The 26,042-nt window shown below is 43.1% G+C and overlaps 1 protein-coding gene across 3 annotated transcripts in view; it reads left to right on the forward strand.

Moving 5' to 3' along the window:
• The window catches only part of XXYLT1 (xyloside xylosyltransferase 1), a 268,169-nt gene that overhangs the window by 41,093 nt on the left and 201,034 nt on the right, over window positions 1-26,042 (forward strand). Inside the window, exons 3-4 of one of the 3 annotated variants that reach the window (XM_044289027.1) lie at window positions 16,008-16,161; window positions 17,343-18,017. The exons of 1 other annotated variant lie outside the window; for it this stretch is intronic. In XM_044289027.1, the coding sequence (XP_044144962.1) occupies window positions 16,008-16,161; window positions 17,343-17,973 (785 nt within the window). In that variant the 3' untranslated portion in view covers window positions 17,974-18,017. Of the gene's footprint in view, window positions 1-16,007; window positions 16,162-17,342; window positions 18,020-26,042 lie in introns of those variants that run through there. One more of the 3 variants, XM_044289029.1, reaches the window with a different exon arrangement.

The raw sequence follows: 26,042 nt of genomic DNA on the forward strand, positions 1-26,042 counted from the left end.
AATGTCAAAGCCACACATATCATTACTGTCGCCAATTTTTCCTGCTTCCAATACATCGGCTTCAAGAACTGACTTTTTATTTCCATCTAATGTATCTGATCCATTGAAAAGTGGCATTGTCATGAGATAAGCAAAATCACTGTACTTGTCAGTGGTTTTAATGTAATGGCTCTTTGGTGTATCTATCATTCCTGTCATTTGTTTGGTTTGGGATATGAAGATGCATTTTTTTTATTGCAGACTGTTTAAATGTGCAGTAAACTAAAAGGACATAACAGATTTCTTGGAGGTCTAAGACGTGTGTGTATAAAGTAAGCAACATGCTGTAAGTTAACTTTTTTACTACTGAGAATTTATAGTAATGGCAAGGAATTACTATGATGCGCATAGGTAGCTGTTCCCTAGATCCTGTCGGCAACACTGGAAAGTGTTGCTGTAAATGTACAGTTTGCAGGGCCTGGGATAAGAATCAGGCATCGAGTATAATTACATTATTTTTATTTTAGATTACTTAACCAGTACAGGACCGCCGTACGCAGGATTGCGTCCTGGCGGCGGCCCTGTTATTCCTCCTGGACGCGTCTAATATACCTGCTACCTGGTCCTCTGGTGGTCCCTTTTGCTTGGATCGACCACCAGAGGACACAGGCAGCTCTGTAAAGTAGCACCAAGCACCACACCACACTACACTACACTACCCCCCGCCACTTATTAACCCCTGATCACCCCATATAGACTCCCTGATCACCCCCCGTCATTGATCACCCCCCCTGTACGGCTCCATTCAGACATCCGTATGTGTTTTGCGGATCCGCGGATCTGCAAAACGCATATGGACGTCTAAATGGAGCCTTTCAGGGGGGTGATCACCCCCCTGTCATTGATCACCCCCCTGTAAGGCTCCATTCAGACGTCCGTATGTGTTTTGCGGATCCACCGATCCGCAAAACAAATACGGACGTCTGAATGGAGCCTTACAGGGGGGTGATCACCCCATATACACTCCCTGATCACCCCCCTGTCATTGATCACCCCCCTGTAAGGCTCCATTCAGACGTCCGTATGTGTTTTGCGGATCCGCGAATCCACAGATCCGCAAAACACGGACACCGGCAATGTGCTTTCCGCATTTTGCGGATCCGCACATTGCCAGAACTATATAGAAAATGCAATTGCGGACAAGAATTGGACATGTTCTATATGCTCTACAAAAAACGCAGTGTTCGCCCGATCAGGCCTGATCTTGTGCGCACACTTGCGTTCAGTCCGCCCCACCGCAGTGACAGAAATTTTTCTTCTGATCACTGCAAAAACACCGTAAAATCGCTGCGGCGCAATAAAAAGATCACTTTTAAGGGGCATGGCGAGTTCATAGAAGATTTTTTTTTTTTTGCACAAGTTGGCGAAAATATATATATTTTTTCTTACAAAGTCTCATATTCCACTAACTTGTGACAAAAAATAAAATCTCACATGAACTCGCCATACCCCTCAGGGAATCCAAATGCGTAAAATTTTTTAGACATTTATATTCCAGATTTCTTCTCATGCTTTAGGGCCCCTAAAATGCCAGGGCAGTATAAATACCATTCACCATCCATGGCTCAGAGATTGACCACTGCAGAATGCTCAGCATCTCCGAATGCAGTTTTCTGCGTATAGACAGCCACATCTTCACTCCAGTACATAGTAGGTGCATTTCTTACTCCAATCATAATAGAATGAATTTATGAAGTGCTTGAGCACCTCTTCATGTGTGGGTTTTAGATTGCTTATTAGTCAGCATCCCTCACTAGACTGGCCCTGCATCAGTTACAAAGTCCCTGCCCCATTTGTGCTGTAATCAATGTTTCCTTGTGTTCTGGACTTTTCCACTCATAAACTCTCTTCTGTGACCTGCAATTATTTTTCCCATATCATCACCATGACGGCCACAAGGAGATTGACCCATGACCTCTGTGGGGGCAGGAACAGAGAAGAGGTTAAATTGCCCCCTCCCACCACCACACCTCAGTGTTCCTGTCCCCACTGTGGCCAGGGTCAGAGAAGAGTCTCCCTGCGGTCGGCAGGGAGATGAAGATGGGAAATAGTCTTATACCAGGGTCCTTTGCTACATCCTCATCCGGAGTTCCTGAAGCTCACGGCTTGGATACTGAGGTCTCCCTCTTAAAGTCTCAGGGCCTGTCAGACAAGGTTTATAGCCACCTTGAGATGTTCTAGGAAAAAAGTAACGTCTGCGATATACTTGAAGATCTGGAAAAGGTTCTGTTCATGGTCAGGTGAAGATAATCCAAATCTTGTAGGGCCTAACATTCAGAAAATTCTGGAATTTCTACAAAAAGGTCTGGACATGGGCCTCTCTCCATCCACCTTAAAGGTTCAAATTTCAGCATTAAGCGCCTTCTTCGATACCGACCTGGCAGACCATAGATGGGTCAAACGATTCATAAGAGCTGCCCGTAGACTTAGACCCACGCTAAGATCCCGCACCCCAACCTGGGACTTAAATTTAGTACTCAACAACCTTATGTGTTCCCTATTTGAGCCATTGGAGAGCTGCTCAATTAAATTGCTTTCATTCAAAACTTCTTTTCTTATAGCAATTACCTCTGCCAAGAGACTAGGAGAGATTCAAGCCCTCTCTATTAGGGAACCATACCTTACCATCACTGACGATAAGATTGTGCTTAAATTAGACCCAGGTTTCCTGCCAAAGGTAGCCTCAGACCGCAACAGAGGCCAGGAGATCCTCCTTCCATCCTTTTTCAACAATCCCAAGGATCAGGAGGAAGAGAAATTTCATTACCTTGATGTTAGGCGTACAGTCCTTAGATACTTAGAAGCCACTAGGGACTTCAGGAAGTCTGACAGCCTGCTTGTCCAATTTGCTAATTGATCCAGGGTCTCAAAATCCTCCATTGCAAGATGGATTAAAGACACCATTACCCTATGCTATAAGAATCAAAATCTGGATCCTCCTTCCAATATTAGAGCACACTCTATCAGAGCTGTCTCCACTACTTTTGCTGAAAGAGCAGGGGCCTCCCCGGAGGATATATGCAGGGCCGCCTCCTGGTCTAATATTCACACGTTTGTGAAACACTACCGCTTAGATTTGTCTGGAACCTCTGGCCTCTCCTTTGGTCAGAAGGTTCTTCAGGCGGTTGCCCCCACGCATAAAAAATAATTTTATAACTCTTCTTGTGGCCGTCATGGTGATGATATGGGAAAACCGGAATTAGACTTACCGGTAATTCAGTTTCCATGAACTCACCATGACGGCCCATATATTCCCTCCCTTTCTTTTGTTGAAATTTCTTTCACCTGTATTTTCTGGTATGATAATACTGGGAAATACTAATAAACTTCTGGCACTTTATGTCTTTGGAACACTGAGGTGTGGTGGTGGGAGGGGGCAATTTAACCTCTTCTCTGTTCCTGCCCCCACAAAGGTCATGGGTCAATCTCCTTGTAGCCGTCATGGTGAATTAATGGAAACTGAATTACCGGTAAGTCTAATTCGGGTTTTCCCTCTCTAAGCCATTGTGATAATGTATTTTCAAAGACTTAGATCTGTGTGCCCTGAGCATAAACTGTCTGTTACACCATATGTTTGCTGAGGATAGGGGCAAGGAATAGGATAGAGCTCACTGGTGATTGGCCTAGAAGTATGGGAAAGGAAGTCTAAACCAGTATAGTACTGGCAGAGTGCCAGGCTTGAGAAGAACGTGTGGATGCTTGGAGCAGCTAGAAGTTAGTATAAGTAGACTGGAGCACTGGGGGAGGCAGGAATGGATCCCTACTAGCAAAAGTAGAAGTTAACTTTTGAGAAGCTCTAAAACTCATTTACCCTCATCTTTTTTAGGGGGATATGCTGTGCGACACATCATCTGTCACTCCTCCCTCCACAGTATGTTTGTTTTTTATATTATCAGGGAAGAGACTTCGGCTCTTCAGAGCTAATACATTCTAATACTGTACGGAGCTCCTGCTCTTCTTCGCTCATCCTTAATTTAAAAATGGAAAAAAATGCGTTGGAGGTTGCCGGCTATCTTATGGGATCTGCCCCAGTGTTTCTACTTGCCATCCTTGCCCTTTCTCCTACTCTGGCTTTTCTTTACTTTATGAACGGTTATATTATTTCATTTGTAAAAGTGCTGGATCTCATGTTATCTTCACAAGTGCATGTTCTTTTTCAATGATTGCTTTGTTATAAATAAGAATTTTAAAGGGAAAAGACAATTTACAAAAATGTCTAGTTTTTGAGCAACCTTTACGTTTTACAGCATATTCTGAAACAACACTGTTCATTGCTCTTTTCTGCAGATATATTTGTTGGATGGTTAAAATCAACAGTTGTTTTTACTGGCTGAAGAAATGGGAGGTGATTTATCAAAGCTTTGATACCCCCTGTGCTGCCAGAGGATGCACCTAATTTATGACTAGCCACAGGCCTCATCATAAACCAGGCACCTCCCCCGCCATTCCTTGCGCCCATCGCTCCACCTCCGTCACTCATCAGTGTCAAGAGCAGTTTAAAAAGGCTGCATGCACTGAAATTTAGACATATAGATGTTGAAAATAAAGTATAATAGTGCAATTGATTTTTACTCCAAAAAGTGGCCTAAGAATTCTTAATAAATGCCCCCAGTATCCTTTGCCAGCTATGTGCATCGAATAACATGTGTTGGTGACATTCTTATCCACAGATACCCCTCTGTACATTAAACACCACAGCATACATTAACACTGCTCTTTCAACCTTAACTTTCCAAGGAGATGCCTGGTCTGAGGCAATACTGCCTGCAGGATAGCAGAGAAGTAATGTCTGGTCTGAGGAGTACTGCCTGTGTGTACTGGCTGAGCTCTCTTGATCTTTAGTAATAATAAATGTTGTAATACATCATGTGTGGAAGTTCCCCTGAGAGATTGCACCTGTTCTACGTGTGTGGTCTTTCTTCTTTGTTTCAGCTCGATGTCACCACACAAAAACAGTTCAAGAACTGACACAGTTGACGCTCGTTTTCTACAGTTTTTCTTTTTTAAAGTCTTCCTATTTCAGGTAGTAAATAAAATGTTCGTATTTACCCGCTGTCATGCAATAAAATGTATTTTTAATCCACATTCATTGCTATGTGAATATTGTGCTCACCCGTTGACTATATATATACATACACACACACACACACACACACACAAAAACCGGATTCCAAAAAAGTTGGGACACTATACAAATCGTGAATAAAAACTGAATGCAGTGATGTGGAGGTGCCAACTTCTAATATTTTATTCAGAATAGAACATAAATCACGGAACAAAAGTTTAAACTGAGAAAATGTACCATTTTAAGGGAAAAATATGTTGAATCAGAATTTCATGGTGTCAACAAATCCCCAAAAAGTTGGGACAAGGCCATTTTCAGCACTGTGTAGCATCACCCCTTCTTCTTACAACATTCAACAGACATCTGAGGACCGAGGAGACCAGTTTCTCAAGTTTAGAAATAGGAGTGCTCTCCCATTCTTGTCTAATACAGGCCTCTAACTGTTCAATCGTCTTGGGCCTTCTTTGTTGCACCTTCCTCTTTATGATGCGCTAAATGTTCTCTATAGGTGAAAGATCTGGACTGCAGACTGGCCATTTCAGTACCTGGATCCTTCTCCTACGCAGCCATGATGTTATTGATGCAGAATGTTGTCTGGCATTATCTTGTTGAAAAATGCAGGGTCTTCCCTGAAAGAGATGACATCTGGATGGGAGCATATGTTGTTCTAGAACCTGAATATATTTTTCTGCATTGATGGTGCCTTTCCAGACATGCAAGCTGCTCATGCCACACACACTCATGCAACCCCATACCATCAGAGATGCAGGCTTCTGAACTGAGCGTTGATAACAACTTGGGTTGTCCTTGTCCTCTTTGGTCCGGATGACGTGGTGTCCCAGATTTCCAAAAAGAACTTCGAATCGTGACTCGTCTGACCACAGAACAGTCTTCCATTTTGCCACACTCCATTTTAAATGATCCCTGGCCCAGTGAAAACGCCTGAGCTTGTTGATCTTGCTTAGAAATGGCTTCTTCTTTGCACTGTAGAGTTTCAGCTGGCAACGGCGGATGGCACGGTGGATTGTGTTCACTGACAATGGTTTCTGGAAGTATTCCTGAGCCCATTCTGTGATTTCCTTTACAGTAGCATTCCTGTTTGTGGTGCAGTGTCGTTTAAGGGTCCGGAGATCACGGGCATCCAGTATGGTTTTACGGCCTTGACCCTTACGCACAGAGATTGTTCCAGATTCTCTGAATCTTCGGATGATGTTATGCACAGTTGATGATGATAGATGCAAAGTCTTTGCAATTTTTCACTGGGTAACACCTTTCTGATATTGCTCCACTATCTTTCTGCGCAACATTGTGGGAATTGGTGATCCTCTACCCATCTTGGCTTCTGAGAGACACTGCCACTCTGAGAAGCTCTTTTTATACCCAATTGACCTAATTAGTGTTAATTGGTCTTCCAGCTCTTCGTTATGCTCAAATTTACTTTTTCCAGTCTCTTATTGCTACTTGTCCCAACTTTTTGGGGATTTGTTGACACCGTGAAAATTTGAATCAACGTATTTTTCCTTTAAAATGACACATTTACTCGGATTAAATGTTTGATCTGTCATCTACGTTCTATTACAAATAAAATATTGACATTTGCCATCTCCACATCATTGCATTCAGTTTTTATTCACAATTTGTTTAGTGTCCCAACTTTTTTGGAATCCGGTTTGTATGTGTGTGTGTGTGTGTGTGTGTGTGTGTGTATATATGTGTGTGTGTGTATGTGTATATATATATATATATATATATATATATATATACACATACACACACACACACACACACACACACACACACACACACACACACACACACAGTACAGACCAAAAGTTTGGACACACCTTCTCATTCAAAGAGTTTTCTTTATTTTCATGACTATGAAAATTGTAGATTCACACTGAAGGCATCAAAACTATGAATTAACACATGTGGAATTATATACATAACAAAAAAGTGTGAAACAACTGAAAATATGTCATATTCTAGGTTCTTCAAAGTGGCCACCTTTTTGCTTTGATTACTGCTTTGCACACTCTTGGCATTCTCTTGATGAGCTTCAAGAGGTAGTTACCTGAAATGGTTTTCACTTCACAGGTGTGCCCTGTCAGGTTTAATAAGTAGGATTTCTTGCCTTATAAATGGGGTTGCCTTGTGGAGAAGTCAGGTGGATACACAGCTGATAGTCCTACTGAATAGACTGTTAGGATTTGTATTATGGCAAGAAAAAAGCAGCTAAGTAAAGAAAAACGAATGGCCATCATTACTTTAAGAAATGAAGGTCAGTCTGTCCGAAAAATTGGAAAAACTTTGAAAGTGTCCCCAAGTGCAGTCACAAAAACCATCAAGCGCTACAAAGAAACTGGCTCACATGCAGACCGCCCCAGGAAAGGAAGACCAAGAGTCACCTCTGCTGCGGAGGATAAGTTCATCCGAGTCACCAGCTTCAGAAATCGCAGGTTAACAGCAGCTCAGATTAGAGACCAGGTCAATGCCAGACAGAGTTCTAGCAGCAGACACATCTCTAGAACAACTGTTAAGAGGAGACTGTGTGGATCAGGTCTTCATGGTAGAATATCTGCTAGGAAACCACTGCTAAGGACAGGCAACAAGCAGAAGAGACTTGTTTGGGCTAAAGAACACAAGGAATGGACATTAGACCAGTGGAAATCTGTGCTTTGGTCTGATGAGTCCAAATTTGAGATCTTCTGGTTCCAACCACCGTGTCTTTGTGCGACGCAGAAAAGGTGAACGGATGGACTCTACATGCCTGATTCCCACCGTGAAGCATTGAGGAGGATGTGTAATGGTGTGGGGATGCTTTGCTAGTGACACTGTTGGGGATTTATTCAAAATTTAAGGCATACTGAACCAGCATGGCTACCACAGCATCTTGCAGCGGCATGCTATCCATCCGGTTTGCGTTTAGTTGGACCATCATTTGTTTTTCAACAGGACAATGACTCCAAACACGCCTCCAGGCTGTGTAAGGGCTATTTGACCATGAAGGAGAGTGATGGGGTGCTGCGCCAGATGACCTGGCCTCCACAGTCACCGGACCTGAACCCAATCAAGATGGTTTGGGGTGAGCTGGACCGCAGAGTGAAGGCAAAAGGGCCAACAAGTGCTAAGCATCTGTTGGGACTCCTTCAAGAGTGTGCAAAGCAGAAATAAAAGCAAAAGGTGGCTACTTTGAAGAACCTAGAATATCACACTTTCACACTTTTTTGATATGTATATAATTCCACATGTGTTAATTCATAGTTTTGATGCCTTCAGTGTGAATCTACAATTTTCATAGTCATGAAAATAAAGAAAACACTTTGAATGAGCAGGTGGCTAGGCCACTCCAGAACCTTGATATGCTTCTTACGGAGCCACTCATTGGTTATCCTGGCTGTGTGCTTCGGGTCGTTGTCATGTTGGAAGACCCAGCCAAGACCCATCTTCAATATGCTCTGACTAAGGGAAGGAGGTTGTTGCTCAAAATCTCACAATAAATGGCTCCATTCATCCTCTCCTTAATTCAGTGCAATCGTCCTGTCCCCTTCGCAGAAAAGCACCCCCAAAGCATGATCTTACCACCCCTATGCTTCACAGCAAGGATGTGTACTTGGGATGCAACTCATCCTTCTTTTTCCTCCAAATACGACGAGTGAAGTTTTGACCAAACAGATTCTACTTTGGTCTCATCTGATCACGTTACTTTCTCCCATATCTACTCTCTATCATCCAGATGGTCATTGGCAAACTTCAGACGGGCCTGCACATGTGCTGACTTGAGCAGGGGAACCTTCCGTGCAATGCATGATTTGAAACCATGACGGCGTAGTGTTCTACCGACAGTGACCTTTGAAACTGTGTTCCCAACTTTCTTCATGTCATTGACCAGCTCCTCCCTAGTTCTGGGCTGATTCCTCACCTTTCTTATCATCAGTGGTACTCCACGAGGTGAGATCTTGCATGGAGCCCCAGTCCGAGGGAGACTGGCGGTCGTCTTTAGCCTCTTCCATTTTCTAACAATTACTCCAACAGTTGCTCTATTTTCACCAAGCTGCTTGGCAATTGCCCTGTAGCCCTTTCCAGCTTTGTGGAGGTCCACAATTTTGTATCTGGTGTCTTTTGACAGCTCTTTGGTCTTGCCCATGCTATTAGTTGGCATCTGACTGACTGTGGGGTGGACAGGTATCTTTAAAGAGCTCAGATAGGTACTACTTAGTTAGCTTAATGAGTGGAGTAGAGGTGGACTTTTTAAAGGCACAGTAACAGGTCTTTGAGAGCCAGAATTCTTGCTGTTTCTCAGGTGTTCAAATACTTATGTTCAGCAGTGCAAGACAAATACATTCTTTAAAAACCATACAATGTGATTTCCAGTATTTTTTTTATATTTTTTTTTTTATTCTGTCTCTGAGTGGGAATGCACCTACAATGTTGAATTTCAGACCCCTCCATGATTTCTAAGTGAGAGAACTTGCAAATTCGCAGGATGTTCAAATACTTCTGTTCCTCACTGTGTATATGTGTGTGTATATATATATATACACACACACACACACACACACACACACACACACACACACGGTCTGCACATATCTCTGTATTGACATCCATGCAGGAGTGTCTGAAGGGCTCCTCATAGAGAAGGCAGGGACAGTGAAGCAGCATGGCTTATAGAGGTCAGGAGGCAGCAATTCCCTCTTTAGGCTCCTGTTCAAGCGGTCCTATTATCACCGGGTTCCAGGAGTCTGTGCGAGCTGCTGGGCAGAGCTAGTTCAGGGTCTTAAACTGGTTAAGATGTTTAGATAATAGTAGTGACTTTACCTTAATATTTTCCCTATTTTTTTTTATACCATTAGGTGATTTTCGGACTGATATTAATCAGTAATTATGTAAAGTATAGTATATCTGAATGTATATGATCTCTGTTTTTTAGTCCTTAAAGGGAATCTATAACACCTATCCCAAGGTGCAGGTTCATAAATTAGTGTCACGTACACCATATTAAATTGTATAAATACATATTCTTTATTGAATGCAAAAATACACCGACAATCACATTTTTATACAATTATAGACCATATTAAAAGCAATTACAAACAAATGAGGTTGTGGATAGGACACTACAATTAAATTATCAAACACCATGAAAATCATAATAATAATACCAATATCCAGTGGGGATAGGGTTGAAAAATGTAACCTAACTGACACGATACTCACTCTGTGATTCAGATCGACCACCACCTCATCTGCACATGGGATTCTTGGTGCTTAGCCATAGTGACCATTGGGATCTTGGTAACCTCTCTAACCAAGCCCCTTTTTCCCCGATTACTTGGTTTGTGGTGGCCATCTCTAGAAAGAGTCCTGGTTGTTACAAACTTCCTCCATTTAAGAATTACAGAGGTTATTGTGCTCTTGGGGACTTTTAGTACACCAGAAATTTGTGCTCTTGGGAACTTTCAGTGCATCAGAAATGTTTTGTACCCTTCTCCAGAACTGTGGCTCCAGACAATTCAGTAAATATCTAAAAAAGTACACAGAAGGCGTTTAGAGCAACATCTGGGATAACCAAAAGACGAAGGAGGAGGGTATAAAAACCACTCTTCTTGGGGCGTTGTGCTAGGCGCTTAAAAACCCAACGTGCCCAATCAGGGCACTTAAAAGCTGCTGACTGGCTGTCTCACCAGACAAAATCCAATTGAAGAGTATAAAAAAAAAAGAAGAAAAAAAGAGTTCTTGCGAGCGCTGCTTGCTGAAGAAATTTTCAACTGAGTAGTCTTGGTATATCTGTTTATTTGTGTAGAATAGCAACGCATTTTGGAACTGCACCAGCCCCTTCCTCGGGCATCATACAAATGGTAAATTTCAAGTGTCATAGCAAAGGTTCTGAATACCTATGTCTATCCGAAATTTAAGTTTTTCCTTTTTAATTTTAAAACATTTCTAAAATTCTATTTAAATTTATCATTAAAGGGAACCTGTCACCCAAAAATCGCCTATTAAGCTGTTTACAGTACCTTATAGTGCTGTATAGTCGTTTCCTGATGCACTTTTTGTTAGTTTTGCAGCATGTATGCTCAGTCAGAAATCGATGTTATATTCAGCTGCTGCCCCGTGCTTCAAGTCAGGCTTGAAGTCACGGGGGCAGCGGCCTCGGCGTCTTACATGGCCCTCTCCCCGCCCCCTGCCTCTGTGACTGACAGCCGAAATCCGATTCCGGGACCGCGCTCGGCATCTGGGCGCGGGCGCGTTTGATACAGGATGTCGGGCGCATGCGCAGTGCGGCGAAAGTAAGACGGCGCGTAGTACGCGCGGCAGCCGGGACCGCGCTCCTGCCGCCCTTTACTACGCATGCGGCCGTTGAGCGCGGTCCCGGAATCGGATTTCGGCTGTCAGTCACAGAGGCAGGGGGCGGGGAGAGGGCCATGTAAGACGCCGAGGCCGCTGCCCCCGTGACTTCAAGCCTGACTTGAAGCACGGGGCAGCAGCTGAATATAACATCGATTTCTGACTGAGCATACATGCTGCAAAACTAACAAAAAGTGCATCAGGAAACGACTATACAGCACTATAAGGTACTGTAAACAGCTTAATAGGCGATTTTTGGGTGACAGGTTCCCTTTAAAGGGGATTGAGTGCAGATTTATGGGGGGAAACAAAATTGTGACGAATATCGCACCTCGCTGCATGCCGGACGTCAACTTCGCAGAGCCAGCGAGATACGGTATGGTCACTGGTTACCAAGTCGTGACGTTGCGCCCTACTGGAGGACCAGGTAAGGTCAGCTTGATACAATTTACACAGACACCTCCTGGCCACGCGAGCACAGAGAGGCAACCAGCTGAGAGAGCTTTTTCACTGCCCCAGTGAAACAGCGCTTTCTTAATCCACTAGCTTCTTGTTTGATATAAGCCCGGTCCGCTAACAGCATTATATAGGGTGAGAAACCAACCCGCAGTAGCTTATAACTAGGCCAAAACACAGACGTTGGGATTCGTGTTCGAGATACAGTGCAAGGCAGCACAAGATTAAATTATGTATTTAATCGCCTTAAGGGTTCACTAGAAATAAAACTATACACACAGAAAATATATATACAGTGGTCTGAGGTTACAAATGCAGATGATTACAACAGGGTTAAGCAGAACAATAAGTCAGTTTACCAGGTATGAGTCCTGTGGGTTGTCAGCTGGTTGCAGGTCCCTCTAAACACATGGCATGATGTGACCACCCCTTTAGAGGAAAGACTCGCCTGCTTGCTGGCACAAGCCTTTTAACCTGTAGTCGGAGCCTCACCTCCCGGCCTCTGGAACGCGTCCACCCCCCTCTGCTGGGCTGGCAGCACATGAGCCACAAAACAGATTTAAGGCTCATGGCTCCAGACCAGAATGTCGCAGGGAGGTGGTTCTGGGACCAATGGATCCGCCAGGTTTCCAGCTACCAGGAGAGTCCAAGCATGGTACCGTTATTTGGTTTCTGTGGGGAGAGAAGTATATCTCCCCTCCCTGGCATCCCGCCACCAATGGCCTACAGCATTATGACTTAAGGGGTTAAAAGTGTTACTTCAGCACAACGGACAAACTGAAATTTAAAACAAAGGCATGGTTTTATTCGGTGTATTCAGTGCATTTGGAAAAAAAAAAAAAAGAATGATGGTGAGCAATATGGATTATTATTTCATGTCAGCCAGTAGACTGCCACCAGTTCCTCATTAGATAAAAGCCTGTTCCGTTAATAAAGTTTTATCGGGTCAGGAACCAACCCGGGTAGCAGATAACGTTATAACGAGACATGGACGTATGGATTCGGGAATCGAGATTCAGAAAAGAGCAAGCGTAAAGTATATATTTAAACGCCATAAGGGCACACTAGACAAAACACTATATGCACATTATATACAATGGTCCGATATGCAAATACAGATGGTGGTACAATCAGAGTTTACAGATAGAAGTCAGTTACTAGATATATGTGCAATCCTTTAGCTGTGATGATGAATGCTGTAGCCACACGGGAGGCAGTGACATAAGCAGGTTTTCCAAGGTTAGAGGTCCAAGGTTATGTGAGAAAGAGAAGTGTGTGTGCAAATGTGCCATCACCTCCAGTGAGTTCAGGCACCCCAGGGTCACCACTCCAGGGGCACTTCTGCACCTCAGGCTTTCAAGCATCTCAGCCCCTTGCTTCGATCCGGCGATCCCTTGGTCACCTAGCATAGGACACTAATAGCCCAAGCCGTACAACCTAGAGACGACCGTGTGGTTCTCTGTTCTACATCTTGGCAGGGCTCTGTCCACCAAGAATCAATAAGAAAAGATACTACACTTGATCTTAGCCAAAAGGCCTCCAAACACGTTACACGACGTGATCGCCTTCAGAGAAAGAAAATGGCCTGTGCCCTGCACTGGCACTTTTCCTTAATTGATCACGCCCCTTTCTCCCCCTGGGAGAATTCTACTCCCCCTTCCTGGCCCTGGTAGCCAAAAATCCACAAAACCGATTATGGCTCATGGAGCATGTGGAGACCAAACACGGCATTGATATTTGGTTCCAATTAGGAGTTCCCTGTATCTCCCCTTCCCTGCGTCCTACAAGCAAACAAAGACTTGGAGAATGTCTGTCTTGGTCCCAGGGTTGCAGAGACATAAACGGTGTACTTATGTGATGTACGGTTAGTTCATAATTTCTTAGGAACTGTCGGTTCCAGCCCCCCATAGGCATTCATCCTGTCAGAGAAGCTAAGCTGCCAGTGTGGCGGAGTGGGGTGTGAAATGTAAACATGTGGTCTGTTTTGAAGCAGGAGCCTGATTTCCTCTGCCCAACTACCCCTCACCCTAAGCAGATGGCAGAAATTAAATCATAATTCAACATATTCCTCACAAGGGATAAGATTCTGAATAAGTAAAGAAAAAAACACCTCTTAAAATATAAAAAATTCTAATCACCCCTTCCCAATTTTACATATAAAAATATATAAAAAATAAACATAATGGGCATTGCCATATCCAAATTTGTCTGAACTATTAAAATATTTTTCCTGCACAGTCAAGAAAAAATGTAAACGTGATTTACTATTTATTTATTTTTTTACTGTGATCAAAACATACATACCCCAAATTACTGGGGGGCAGCCATGTGAGGGCTTTGTCGAGCCCTGACCTATCCGATCCATGTCCGGTCCCCGACATGTTATAATAACGCATAGTTTCAGGCCAATCGTTCTGATACCAAATATAACCGGTGTCAGGGTCCCAGAATGAGAGATTCTCTTTAACCAAGAGGGGGAGGGGGGGATTTTTGGGCTCCCTATGATGCCCACATTATACGAAATGCAATTACAATAATTTATATGTGAGTTGTACCAGAGATGAGTTATCGCTTATGAAATATTTTCTTCATCTTCTGGTACTCTATTTGAAAAGCACCTAGATGTCTGCTGTGCATCGGTGCCAAAACGTCTGACGTGTCGGGCATTACCATAAGGGTCCATTCACACGTCCGTTTTTTCCTTCCTGATCTGTTCCGTTTTTTCAGGAACAGATCAGGACCAGATCTGGACCCATTCATTTTCAATGGGTCCTGGAAAAAATCGGACAGCACAATGTGTGCTGTCCGTTTCCGTTGTTCCGTTCCGCATGTCCGTTTAAATATAAAACATGTCCTATTCTTGTCCTGAAAAATCGGATCCTGGTACAATGCAAAGTCAATGGTTCCGCAAAAAACGGATGACATTCGGATGTCCTTCCGTATGTCATCCGTTTTAAACGGAATCCGTTCCTGGAAATTAAATCCTGCCCACTGAAAACAAAGGGGAAGGGCTTGGCAGAGCTGGATCCAGATTTGTGGTAATCAGACTGGAGAAGTTGACAAGATGCCACTGTATGATGTGGAACGTTTGATTACGTTGATTGAGGAGCGTCCCAATCTATGGGATACACGGCTGGAGTCATACCATGACCGAGTTTTGAAAGATAGGTCCTGGGAGGAGATTGCCAAGGAACTTGATGGGGCAGAATTTGCGAAAGCAGATGCCAAGAAGCGTCAAGTCATCAGTGAGTAATTTATATATGTTTAATATGTCTGGTCATATTTCTTGTATGAAATGCATGTACTCAGGAAGGTGTAAACTATGGCTCTCCTAACTACTACTCCTCCTATGACATGCTGTCTAGAGTAGTAGTTTTTCAGCATTTGGAGAGCAGCAAGCTGACCATGCATTCCATATAGAATTACTATCCAGGTTTTTAGGCTTTGCAAACTTTAAAAATCCTTACATCAAAGATTTTTACTTTGCAAACCTGTGCATAGCAAGGCATTCATATACATCTGCATATGCATGCTTTTTGAGCTGGTTTGCAAACATTTTAACCCCCCAGTCCCAGATGGTTGCTATGCAAACCTGTGCAGAGCAAGGCATAAATACAGCTGCATATGGCTACATTTTTTTTTTGGCCCTTGCAAACATGTTAACTCCTTATAGCATGGCTGCTCAAGCTGTGGCCATCCTGCTTCGGACAATCTACAACACCTAACATGCCATGCTATAGGCCAGTGTTTCCCAACCAGTGTGCCTCCAGCTGTTGTAAAACTACAACTCTCAGCATGCCCGCACAGACAAAGGCTGTCCAGGAATGCTGGGAGTTGTAGTTTTGCAACAGCTGGAGGCACACTGGTTGGGAAACACTGCTATAGGCTGATAGCTGTAGCCTGTGCAGAAATGATGGGAGTTGTAGTTTGGAAACAGCAGGGGGGCCTGAGGTACTGCATGCCACCCTTTACAGCTAAAACTTTAAATTGAGTAGATTAGTGTTTGAATAGTGTGTAAATCTCATATCTGTTTTTTTTTAAATATTGCAAATTTAAAATATATGTCAGTTTATTCTTTTTTCTTTTTTTATCCCAGTCAACAAAATAAAAAACCGCTGGTACTCTTGCCGGGACCAGTTCAAGCGGGAATTGAACCAGCGGCATAAAAGTGGAGATGGGTCCTTGGCCAAAAAGCCTTATCTATATACCGAACATTTACAATTTCTAAGGCCTGTAATGGAAACCAGACCGTAAGTAATGTTTGAATAATATTATATTATATTTCAATGTCATCTTGATGAGTATAGTTTGGTTCTTTTCTGACTGGCGTTTCGCGGTCGACCTGTGAAATCAGTTTTTAGGCCGGCGCAAGCGGTCCAAAAATGACAAGATAAGGACCAATGCATTCTGATTGGATATGGATCCATTTAGAATGCATAAATTTTACCGGCACCATGCCTCTTTTACTAAACATGCTGCGCTTTTTGCACTGGCCAAAAAACCGGAACACTTGTCGCAAGGCCGGATCCGTAATTAATGCCCATTGAAAGGCATTGATCCGGATCCGGCCTTAAGCTAAACCTTGTTTCGGCGCATTGCCGCATCCGACATTTAGCTTTTTCAAAGTGGTTACCATGGCTGCCGGGACGGTAAAGTGAGTACACGCCGGATCCGGACAACGCAAGTGTGAAAGAGGCCTAAATGATGTATGACGAATTTAGATGTGCTCCTGGAGATGGCGAACCAAAGGGATCCGTCCTGAGGTACAATGTAAGTAAATGTGAATGGATCCTTTTGCAGTTACACAATATGGTGCAATTGTAAACGGATCCATTTCCAATTGCCTTTCATTGTAAAGTCAGGAGTCCCTATTAATATACCATTGGATCAGATTTTTTTCCTATCCAATGGTATTTTTTATCTTGAAACGTCCACATCACCATGAGAAAGCCTCTATGTTATAAAATACCAGGCATGCTCAACCTGCGGCCCTCCCGCTGTTGCCAAACTACAACTACCAGCATGCCCGAACAGCATACAGCTATCAGCTTACAGCAGGCCAACGTGGGAGTTTTAGTTCGACAACACTCATTGAGTGAGGAATCCTGTGGGTTTAGTTGAACTAGATAGTCAATCTATCCTGACAGAATCAGTTATTCTCATCAGCAGTGGTCCTATGGTTTTTTCATATCCAATAGCTTGGATAGTGACCCTGCGTCATGCATAAAACTGTTAGCAACTAGCAACTCTCACAATGGTCCTATGGTTAAGAGGATTTCTGTATGCCGTTCGGAAATGATGGGAAATGTAGGTCGGAAACTGGTTGACGTTTCCCAGATCTGCATGTCTGTCAAATAATAATCTTTTTTTTTTTTTTTTTTGTTTCTTGAATAATTAACTTTTATTAATACTTCTGAATTTTTTTTTACAGGACCGTTGATAACCTCTGCAGTGCTCTGGAGGCTGACCAAGCACCATCTGGCCCAGCTTCCCCAGAAAATCCATCGGCCCCTCCATCCACGGATGAAACTCCGCCATTAGAACCAGTCAGGGAGGATGTCCCGGAAAATCGCACAGTGCCACAGCAGATAAGCACCCAGCCTCGTTCCTCGGGTAGACGTAGGGGTCCCCCTCCCCACGATTCTGGTTTAGATACTAGAGCCATTGTTGAAGCAAGGGTTATGGACTATTTAAACCAGAATCGTGGTGAGAGTGCGGACGAAACTATGATAAAAAGTTTAGTGCCCTTACTAAAAAAAATACCCGAGGAACGAAAAGCTCGGTGTCTATCTGCTGTGGCACTGTTGATGGACCTATTTGCAGGTCCACAAGAACCATTGCAAACTGTGCACAATTTAGAGCGGGACCGCGATGCAATGCTGAATTGGAGGCCATATGCTCCAACGTTTTCTCAGCATCCACCACCATCTCGATTCCATCACGGAGACAGCTCATCCCTGGGGAGTTATCAATTCGAGGCTGGACACCCCAGTTCTTCACAGGCAACTCATCTCCCAAGTTCCAACCCTGGCCCTTTTACAAGGGATCTTTTTGAACTTTAATTTTTTTTTTCCAAAAAAATTGTTTTCTAAAATAAATGGCATTTATCATTTCAAAAAGTATATTCTTTTTTTTCTTTTTTCTGAGCACCAATCATGTTTCCTGAGGTTCTACAGTGCCCAGACAGTAGAAAACCCTCACAAATGACCCCATTTTAGAAAGTAGACACCCCAAGGTATTCGCTGATTGGGCATAGTGAGTTTATAGAACTTTAAATTTTTTGTCACAAGTTAGCGGAAAATGATGTTTTTTATTTTTTTCAAACAAAGTCTCATATTCCACTAACTTGGGACAAAAAATTAAAACTTTCATGAACTCACTATGCCCATCACGAAATACATTGGGGTGTCTTCTTTCCAAAATGGGGTCACTTGTGGGTAAGTTATACTGCCCTGGCATTCTAGGGCCCCTAATGTGTGGTTATTAATTTTAAATCAAAATGTGTAAAAAATGGCCAGTGAAATCCGAAAGGTGCTCTTTGGAATGTGTGCCCCTTTGCCCACCTAGGCGGCAAAAAAGTGACACACATCTGGTATCGCCGTACACCCCAAAACACATTGCCCAACTTCTCCTGAGTACGGCGATACCAGATGTGTGACACTTTTTTGCAGACTAGATGATTTTTACGGATACATGGATCGGATCCGCAAAACACATGCGGAGTCTATATGGGCTGATCAGTGGTTCCTAAAGGGTTAATTAGTGACGGGGGGGGGGGGGGTGTAGTGTAGTGTAGTAGTGTTTGGTGCTACTTTACTGAGCTGCCTGTGTCCTCTGGTGGTCGATCCAAACAAAAGGGACCACCAGAGGACCAGGTAGCAGGTATATTAGACGCTGTTATCAAAACAGCGTCTAATATACCTTTAGGGGTTAAAAAAAATCACATCTCCAGCCTGCCAGCGAACGATCACCGCTGGCAGGCTGGAGATCAACTCGCTTACCTTCCGTTCCTGTGAGTGCGCGCGCCTGTGTGCGCGCGTTCACAGGAAATCTCGGATCACGCGAGAAGACGCCTATTGGCGTAAGCGTAGCCTGGGAGAGCTGCCGCAATGACGCCTTTCGGCGTTAGCGCGGTGGCAAGTGGTTAATGAATTAACGTTAATAACATATAGTTCTAAAAATTCACTGCAAACACAATTTTTTGAAATCTTTATTGCTTGAAAACAAAAAAAAAATGGGGTTACAAAAACACAATTCAAAAAAACATTTTGATCATTTTTGCACTAATGTTATTTAGAGGTATTTGAAGGTATTTAATAGCAAAAAAAAAGATTCAAAAATTAAAACACTATCACCAAATTCTGAGAGAATGATAGTCATTTGTCAAATATTAAATACCTCAGCTCGCAAGCCCACGTCAAGGGTCCTCTTTATCTTGCGAGTCCCTAAACTAAACTATAACAACTGGGGATCTAACTAAACTAATAAATTGAAAATTTGGAAAGTAATTTGGAAACCAGATTCAAGCTGAAATCAACGACTTCCACGGATGGCTTCCAATTGCCACGGTAATGCCCCCTCTGGACTGCTGAAAAAGTCGGCATAGAAATCCCGAACAGCTAGCCCAGCCGTTCCCGGTCTTCCAGTCCGACTGAGATCAAAATTGACTGAAGATGGCACATTTTGACCCAAATCAGCATCAGCGGAGGCATCATGTATCCTGGTGAAGTTGTGCAGCACTACACAAGCCTGTATCACCAGGGTGGCATTGTCCGGATTCATCTGTATGGATGACATGAATACTCTCCACTTACTGGACAGTATTCCAAAAGCGCACTCCACATACCGACGGGCGCGAGTCAATCGATAATTGAAGATACGCTTCCTGTCATCCAGATCGCGTCTAGGGAAGGGCCGCATCAGGTGATGTGACAATGCGAATCCTTCGTCTGCCACGATCACAAATGGAGCCGGCGGACCTGCAGATCCGGGTAGTCTTCTTGGCTCTGGCAGGGCAAGCTGGTTTTCACGAAGCCGTTCACCCATTCTGGAAACACTAAAGATGCGGCTGTCTGAAGTGCTCCCGTAGGCCCCGATATCCACAATTACAAACTTGTAGTTACTGTCAACCAAGGCCATCAGCACTACAGAAAAATATTGTTTGTAATTGAAGAACCGGGACCCTGAGTGAGGCGGTTTCTTCACACGGATGTGCTTTCCGTCCAGTGCCCCAATGCAGTTTGGAAACTGCGCGGATTGGAAAAAACCCTCGGCGATACGAAGCCAATCTTCCGCCTTGGGGGTGGGCATCACCGCATCTCTGAGTCGCTGCCATATGACTTTACACGTATGGCAGACAATCCCAGAGATAGTTGAGATCCCTAGCAAAAATTCAAAGTGCAGCGATGCAAACGAATTTCCAGTTGCAAGGAATCTGTGGAAAAAAAAAAAAAAGGTTTTAGTTCAATTAAAATTAAAATACACAAAATATTCACATTACCGAAAAAAACTTACCTCAACGTGACAATAAGCCTTTGTTCAGCAGAGATGCTGCGCCGCATGCTTGTGTCCCTGAAGTTAAGGTCAGGGTGGAGAGACGTCAAAAGGTGATCAAATGACTCCATAGACATACGGCAAAAATTGTGAAACTTGAAGGGGTCTTGACGCAGATCGTTATAAAGTGTGTGAAATTGTCCCTTCTGAATTCTCTGCGCAACAATGGGATGAATCCAGTGTCTCCTCCTCCTCCTCTCCGGTTCTTCTTCCAACATTGGTTGTTGTTGTCCGAATAACCGAAATAGGACCCAATGGAACAGAACTCCACAAATATCCTTCGGCATTTTATCGCAGTAGAGTATGCACGGAAAAATGGCTATACAGCAAAATTTCCACACAGAGCTCTTTACCTCACGATGAACCAAAGAAAATGGCACCTGAGGTAATCATATCTTGTCATTTTATTCACTTTTTTTTCACTTTTTTTCAAAGAAATCCAAATAACTTTATTTGCTTCCAACTTTAGACATCTATCCGTTTTTTGCGGATCCGCAAAAAACGGATGACATACGGAAACATTTTCAGGAACAACGGATCCGCAAAAAACGGACAGAAAATCGGATTATAGAAAAATCAGGACGTGTGAATGTAGCCTAAGGCTCTAGTGCCCGTCCAGGAAACATCGTTACCACTAGTTTGTTAGCATTTGGATGCTAATTTGATTTCTATCAAAGGTGAATGTGTATTCTGCCCTACCGGTCTAGACTAAATGGCATCGTACAGACAATCTTACTAAATGGCTTGCAAATATATAGAATCGCACGACCTAGATCTAAAAACATAGGCAGATAATAAACGCTATGAGAAAGGTTGTCCATTTCTCACACTATTATATAAAGCAGGCACAGTCTCTGCATCAGCTCTGATCTGGGATAGGCTTGGTTTCATGCTATAAGGTTTGCCCTAAAGACTAGTCTCCGGCTAGTGTGCACTGCCATACAGACTGTCGGGTCTCTGTGTGCATGGAAGTATTCTTCTCTACAAGCAATATAAAATCTAGCAGGAAAAACCTACACACAAAAGTGGAGGCATACGGAGGTACAGTAAAAGTCTTATCCACGCCTATGGAAGCCCTATCACGGCTCCGCACAAACAGAGCTGTGTGTTCACATCAAGTTGTCAAGTAACAGTAGCAGCATGTATTTTGTCTTCTCAAAAAGATCTAATTGTACTTTATTAGGATATGGTTAGGAGATTGGCCTCAGGGTCGGCAATAGATTTTTTTTTGTTTGTTATATAAACCCAGCACCAGGCACAAAGCCTAAAAAATATCATTCACAGCTGGTTGCAGTCTGGTTATATCATTCTGCCCAAGTATTACATCTGCACTGGGACTAGTGCTGTCTAATGTGTTTGTAAATTGCTGGAATGTAAAATTAATTTCTTTAATACCAGGGATTATTATTTTTAATTTTTTACCTTAACAACCAAACCAGTGCTACTTCTTTATTTTTCAAACTATCAAAGAGTTTTCTTATGTCTTCTTATGTATTCTTTATGAGAATTATTTGTGGTTGGGTGTGAAGCGCGCTTGGTTATTTTTTGAAGTTCCATAGAAATGAATGGGAAGCACAATTGCGGCCACTGCTCCTTTCACTTCAATGGGGATGACTGATATAGCCGAGGCAGCAGTTAGCAGTCCCATAGAAATATATGCTTTCCTTCACACTGCAGGCTCTATTCCACAGATAGGTTCTGGTCCCAGAGGTGGAACCACACCTATCAGACATTTAGGGCATGTATTAGCCATATTCCCCTAATGTATGAGATGGGCCAACCCCTTTAAATTTTTCATCACCTACTTCTCAATTTTATATGAAAGGGCATGCTTTATTTTATTAGTTATTTGCTTATTTTTATTTTTTTCTAAATTTAGGTTGACATTTGGGTGTTATGAATCAATTACTAGTTTTTCCTAGAGTTATAGTTCAAAGACTCACCTAACTATAGGATGCACTGAAAGTTACACAACAGAAAAGAGGAAAAAATACACCGTATTCATACATAAATCTTCCCTAGCTCGGAAACATCATAGCTTGCTGTTTTATGTTGTTCCTGTAACTCCCATACACTACAATGGGAACTACTAAAACAGTGGTGCATCAGTGGTCAGGGCTTAGGGGACCTTTGACCAGTTTTTACTTTATAAAAGGGATACCTCACACTGTAGCTCATGTTCCCTAGATGATATGCTCCTCCGCTGTGCCCCTCGTTCTGTTTAGGCACCCTGTATGCTAATTAATAGCATCTGAACAGGGAGGAGGAGACATCAGCTTTTCTCAGTGGGCGTGTCTTCTATCTGGCTGTGGCGCTGTCTAATCACAGCGGAGCTCGTCACAGCCAGTGAGAAGGTGAGCAGTTTTTTTTCTCAATGGCTGTGATGAGCTCCGCTGTGATTGGACAGCGCCACAGCCAGATAGAAGACACGCCCACTGAGAAAAACTGATGTCTCCTCCTCCCTGTTCCGATGCTATTAATTAGCATACAGGGTGCCTTAACAGAACGAGGGGCACAGCGGCGCAATGTAGGAGCATATTATGAAAAAAAATTAGCGATATGACATCTATGGAAACATGGGCTACAGTGTGAGGTATCGTGTTTATAAAGTAAAAACTGGTGAAAGGTCCTATTTAATCTCGTCTTGCCTTAGTAACGCCAATATGAGACAAGCCCTTCAGACTGGTATTTTGGGGTAAAATTTGGTATTTTAGGTATTTAGGGTGGAATAGGGGTTATTGTTTTATCCTATCATGATTTATTTCACAGTGATCATAATAGAGTGGAATTTCATATTTTAATGTATGAAATATTTCCTTCCCCTGCAATTAACCCTCTTAGCATCTTTCCAATATCTGCTGTACATAAATGCCAATGTCTGGTCTTTAAAGAACCACTTTAAAGAATAAGACTTTTATTCTCTGTCATGTAAGAAATGAACATTATGTAAACTATAGTGAAGGTACTCTTCCTACCAGAGACTGTATTTGTGAATTGCAACCTCCCTTCTGATCCTCAGCTGTGTTGCGTGACAAGCACTCTTTCCAAATAACACAGCATTTTATGTGTAAAAAGGAAGCCAGTTTCTCTATATATTCCAATGAGAGCATCAATTTCAGTCTCCTAGGAATGAATAGAGAAGTAACTGACTTCCTGTCCTGTGTCAGTTGGAGTGGCAGAGTGTTGGTCACATGATACAGCTGAGGATCAGAAGGGAGGTTATAACTCACAAATACAGTCACTGGTAAGATTACCTTCACTATAATTCACATCATGTACCTTTCTAACAGTTTGTAAACAATCAGCGGCAGGAGGAACGGGAGGATTTGTTATTTTAAGCTATTTGCAGAGTTTGTCTGAGGTTTTTAATTATCTCTGGCAGCCCCTTTAATGATCTGTGGAAAATCGCATCCAGCAGTTTGTGTGTAACTGATGCACCCTATGAAATTTCACCCTCTCTGGTGATTCTTTTAAATGAACACATTAAGGTTGGCAATTACAACTTGAGAATGCGCTCAGTCTGAGCGTCAAACACTTAGTTTTAAAGTGATCACCACATACAATATGTACATTGTATTTTAACCTCTTCCCGACCTCCACCATATATGCACGTTGGAAGTTGTGACTTTTAGGGTGAATGCACACGATCAGGATTGCGTTTGGATTTTCCGCGCAGATTTGCATGCAGAAAAACTGCACCGTAGGTCATGTATATAGTATTGTATGAGAATTTGAAATTCTCATGCACACAATGCAGATTTTTTCCATGCGCATTTTGACGAAGTCACTTTGTGAGGCTTACATAATAGAAACCAACCATAAATGGCCCCATTTTAGAAAATACATCTCTCAAGGTATTCAGAACTGATATTAGAAACTTTATTAACCCTAAAGGAAAATGTACCGTATTTTTCGGACCATAAGGCGCACCTAAAATCCCTAAATTTTCTCACAAATCGACAGTGCGCCTTATAATGCGGTGCGCCTAATGTATGGCGTTTTCTGACCTAGCACTGATATGTGTCAAAATGTTTTAGCACGGCCAGCATGTTGTACTGCGTGACTGATAGCGTTAAGTTTGAAATCCGCTTCATAAGCATGTCTCTTAACAGGAGACATTTTTGGGGCAGCGGGTATAGAAAATGAACGAATGAATGCGCACACCTCCTGACTACAATGGCCGTAATGCTCAATCCAAGCAGTGCAGCTTCCTAGAATTGGTAATCCTAGGAAGCTGCACTGCTTGGATTGGGCATTACGGCCATTGTAGTCAGGGGGTGTGCGCATTCATTCGTTCATTTTCTATACCGGTACTCGCTGCCCTAAAAATGGCTCCTGTTAAGAGACATGCTTATGAAGCGGATTTCAAACTTAACGCTATCAGACACGCAGTACAACATGGAAATAGAGCAGCTGCGAGAGAATTCAACATTAATGAATCAATGGTACGGAAGTGGAGGAAGCAAGAAGATTCCCTGCGCCAGGTAAAGAAGACCAAACTGAGTTTCCGAGGAAACAAAGCAAGATGGCCACAGTTGGAGGACAAAATTGAACAGTGGGTTATTGAACAGAGAACCGCAGGTAGAAGTGTCTCTACTGTCTCTATTCGACTCAAAGCAACAGCAATAGCACGCGACATGGAGATCAACGACTTTCGAGGAGGTCCCTCTTGGTGCTTCCGTTTTATGAAAAGGCGTAATCTCTCCATCCGCACAAGAACTACAATCTCACAGCAACTGCCAAAGGATTACCAAGAAAAGCTGGCCATTTTCCGTACCTACTGCAAGAGCAAGATCAATGAATTGAAGATCCGGCCAGAACACATCACCAACATGGACGAGGTCCCCCTTACCTTTGATATCCCCGTAAACCGTACTGTCGAGAGAACAGGGACCAGTACAGTATCTATACGCACTACAGGAAACGAGAAGTCATCCTTCACTGTAGTTCTCGGTTGCCAGGCTAATGGCCAGAAACTACCACCCATGGTAATTTTCAAAAGGAAGACTCTGCCAAAAGAAAAGTTTCCGGTTGGCATCATCATCAAGGCTAACCCGAAGGGCTGGATGGACGAGGAGAAGATGAGTGATTGGCTGGGAGAGGTTTACGTCAAGAGACCGGATGGCTTTTTCCACCAATCTCCGTCCCTATTGATCTATGACTCCATGCGCGCCCATCTGACCGATACTGTCAAAGCCAAAGTGAAGAAAACTAATTCGGTGCTTGCCATCATTCCGGGTGGATTAACCAAAGAACTCCAGCCACTAGATATTGGTGTCAACAGGTCGTTTAAAGCTAAATTGCGAGCTGCGTGGGAGCATTGGATGACAGAAGGCGAACACACATTCACCAACACAGGGAGGCAACGCCGGGCGAGTTACGCCACTATCTGCCAGTGGATCGTGGATGCCTGGGCGGAGGTATCAGTCTCCAGTGTCATCCGAGCTTTCAGGAAGGCTGGAATTATCACTGAAGAGCTACCGGTAAGTACCGATAACAGCAACGAGACTGACTCGGATAATGATGGGAATTATGAGAGGGATACTGGCGTGCTTGATGCCGAAATCGCCCAATTGTT

Source organism: Bufo gargarizans, chromosome 4 (assembly GCF_014858855.1).
Source record: "Bufo gargarizans isolate SCDJY-AF-19 chromosome 4, ASM1485885v1, whole genome shotgun sequence".
In the NCBI taxonomy this organism is placed as follows: Eukaryota; Metazoa; Chordata; class Amphibia; order Anura; family Bufonidae; genus Bufo; species Bufo gargarizans.